This window comes from Temnothorax curvispinosus, unplaced genomic scaffold (assembly GCF_003070985.1).
Source record: "Temnothorax curvispinosus isolate PA1 unplaced genomic scaffold, ASM307098v1 QBEX01014408.1, whole genome shotgun sequence".
NCBI classification, from domain to species: domain Eukaryota; kingdom Metazoa; phylum Arthropoda; class Insecta; order Hymenoptera; family Formicidae; genus Temnothorax; species Temnothorax curvispinosus.
Window position 1 is genome coordinate 34,352 of NW_020224188.1, and position 3,628 is coordinate 37,979.

The following is a 3,628-nucleotide window of genomic DNA, read 5'->3' on the forward strand; positions in this document are numbered from 1 at the left end:
TAGATAAATTTTCATATATATGTATAAACGATATTGATTATATCACAAAAATTGTCAATTTTTCATTTCTCGAAAGTCTTGTTCTCTTGGCAGCATTATTTATTAATTTCATATTTTGTCTATTTTAGATGGACAATATTAAAATATATATATTGCAATTATACACACATATTTACATCATTAGAAAATATTTATAATCTAAGTCATACTGCCGAGGCTTGACATATTAAATCAATTTGCGTGCTTTGCAGGGGCTCTGCTCTATCATTGTTATCCTTATTCCCCGTTCCGTTGGAAATATTTATAAGTAGATCAACAGACATCGCGTGCGCGTGCAAACACAAGTATATTATATCACTACGTTTAGATCTACATTGAAACTGTCTGGAGATGAATTTAGCGACCTGCAAAAATAAACAGATAAGATAAGCGTCAGTCGCGAAACACATACAATTTATTTCATTTTCTCGCGTCGAGAAATTCATCAGAATATATTATCAATAACGTAAATATTACCTCGCATCAAAAAAGCAATCGTTGTAAATAATAAAATTCATATATTTCCTACAAATGCATATGTATATGGCACAAAAGTTATCTCTAAATGCAAAGGTCCTTACAAAAGCCTCGAGAGCGCTCTTAGAGCATTATTAAATTAAATGTTTACGATACTTTTCCCCGTTAAGGAGAATTCGATGTCTTATCTGTGTCGTCGGTAGACTTGCGTTGCGAGAGAAACGTGCTGGGGCATGACACAAAATTGGCGGAGGAAATACGCTTTTTAAAGGAGGAACACCGACACTCGAGTGAAAACGACGTGGGTCGATCGTCGTGACTCGTTAATCCCACTTGGCCGGAATCGCGTACGCATGTGTGTTTGGGAATCGCGGTGTATGGTTTTCTCAGCCAATCTACTTGCCTGGCGGATTTGTAATTGACTCGTTAATAAGTTACAATCTACTTTCAAGCGCGATCACAATCACCCCGACTCTACCTGGACCTGGACGTAGAGGCGACACATTCGCCATTGGAGGTTCTAATATCCGACTGAGGAAGGGTCGTGCGATTTTGTTGGAGGGGAATCACGGATTCTTCAGAAGTTCTAAATTGAGAAACGATTACGATGGGACAGTACGCGACAATGCGCGAGAGAGTACAAACGAGAGACTCGACAGTGAAAAGATCAACATTTTTAACAATTATGATAAAATACCTGCGACTCTCTTCATCCTTTCTAGCACGGTCAAACCTCTCGTTGGTGACTTGTCTACGGAGCTCGCTGATCTGCTTGCTGTATTCCGCCGCTTGATTCTGATACTGTCGAAGTTCCGCGGATTCCGACGAACTGTAATCATAAGAAAATGTAAACGCGCAAGATATATAATATAAAACTAATAAGGACGACAATGTGGGACGTACAGTTTACTTTGAAGCTCGGAGACTTTCTGTTTTAATCTAGAGATCTCATTTTGCAGCTCTTGATTGGTAGCCTGCGCGTTAATGGATTCCTGCCTCGCTTGGTCCAGAAGGGTCTCCAGTCGTTCCACGGTCACGCGATCTCTAGCAATTTGATCCTGAACAATGCTTTGCTCGGCTTTCAGTCTTGATAATTGCGCCTCGTACTGCACGAGAAAAAGCAAAGCGGTGGAGAAACCGGGGTGACGTGCAAACGGGAGAAACGGCTAGAATAAAGAGTAAGTAAATTTACATGCGCTTTCACGGTGTCCTTGTCACCGAGTTGTTCCACAAGCGTATCCTTTTGTTGGTCCAGCTTCACGCACAGGTCCCTGACCGCCATTAAATCGGCTTCGGCTCGGTTTCTCTGTTCGATCTGTTGCCGTAGTTGCGTCTCCATGCTAGCGACGCTTTGCGTCAGATTGCTTATCTGGAGAAATCGTTAAATTATACATACATGAAAATAACGTGATGAATAAGTCTAAAAATTTATCAGATCCCTTGTTGGTTCTGATTTAAGTTGGATCATTTTCAGCTGAGCATCGCAACACGAGATGTCGTAAGGTGATGAGTGAAAGTATCAATGATTCTTCACGTTTCTTCGAATCTGTTACGAAGAGAGCGAAATACCTGAGTCTCATAACCCTTTATTAGACAGTCCCTGTCCGCCAATTGACGCTCCAGGTCGAGTATCTGATGTCTCGCGGTTTGAAGGGCGCCTCTAGCTTCCGCCGCCTCAGACTCCAAGCTATGATTATTGTTTTCCAGAACCGTCGCCTCCAAGCTGAGACTTCGGAAATGGTTCAGCATCTCCGTTCTCTCGTTCTCCTGGTAGGATCAAGGAAAAATAAGCGAAACAGCTTCGTTGATGAACGTTATTGATAAAATCGCTTTCCGGATCGCTACCTTCCGATTTAGGAGTTCCTCAGCGCGACGGACCTCGCTAACATAAGTCTGCAGCTGCCTCTTCAGGTCGTAGCACTCGGCGCGCGAGGTCTCCAGCTCGCGCTGCATGTTTCGCACCTCGCAGGTCGCCGCCGCCAGGTCGTCCTGCAGCTTCCGGTTCTCCTGAATCGCGTTCTCGCGGTCCACCGACGCGGCCTCGAACTGCCGCTGCAGCGTCTCCATCTCCAGCTGCAGCGACCTGAGCTGACGCTCCTGCTCCGCGCTCTGATCGATGCATATTCTGCAACAATTAATACCGTTATTGCGCGCTGAAGAACATAGACATTAAACAGAAAAATAATAAATTGTCTCAATCGCATTATAAATGATTGTAATACGATTATACTATTATAACAGATTTAAAAATGATTATGATAATGATTATTCTATTTAATAGCGTCATCATCTTTGTAATGTAATCTTGTATTGCGATGTCGTACAGCAATCATGTTTAATTCTGCGATCGTCTATGCGAATCAGGTGTTCGTTCTTCATGGCGCAAGATACGTTCTCGAAAGAGGACAAGGGCACCACGAACGAATTAGGCGTTCGTCGTTTCCCCCAACTTGCACAACTCTCTCGAAATGAGGTACTTATACGTGATTGGATTTACGTATTGTCGTTTATACAGATCGGATTTCTCATTGTGCCTGCAGCAACTCCGTCAAATAAATTGCCGAATAAGGCGCAGCTGACGGAATATCGATCTATTTATGCATATGTCGTATACATTTGTGAATCGGCCGACGTATACAAATGATTCTGAACTGAATAACGACATCGTTCGGATAAAATTCTCTCGGAAGAATCGGACATTAAGAGATCTGCAGAACTTTCATCGCGGAAAATGTTGACGCGTGTCTACCGAAAGCCAATCATTCCCAACTTTCGACGTGCTAACAAGTCAATAGCGGAAACCAATCGTCGAGGTTTCCAGCTCGTCGAAGTCCTCCGCGGACGGGAGGGGAAGAAACGCGTGGACCGCAGACCATCGATCATCCACGTGCCGATTACGCGCGGTGCGCGGTTTGCGTAATCGTCGCAAGACCTGCAACGTGGTCGTGGCGCGTGCGAAAAGTATCCGGGCGCCGGACGACTTTCTCTCGCCTCTCCTGGCGTTCCTCTCAGCAGCAGCAGCAGCAACACAGCAGCAACCAGCCGCCTCCCGCGGAGGATCTGGTCCGAGCATGAAAGTGAAAATCGATTCCATCACGCGCGCGAATCGAGG

General features: G+C 44.5%; 1 protein-coding gene across 1 annotated transcript; it reads right to left on the reverse strand.

Annotated features, from left to right (window-relative positions):
* Positions 1-3,045, reverse strand: LOC112464659 (centrosomal protein of 135 kDa-like). The gene is made up of 7 exons (XM_025031797.1): positions 3,014-3,045; positions 2,362-2,641; positions 2,086-2,283; positions 1,709-1,885; positions 1,420-1,622; positions 1,214-1,345; positions 1-404 (listed from the first exon to the last, which is right to left on the reverse strand). The coding sequence occupies exons 1-7, from the start codon at positions 3,043-3,045 to the stop codon at positions 350-352; spliced, it is 1,077 nt and encodes a 358-aa protein (XP_024887565.1). The 3' UTR covers positions 1-349.
* Positions 3,046-3,628: the final 583 nt, after the last annotated feature.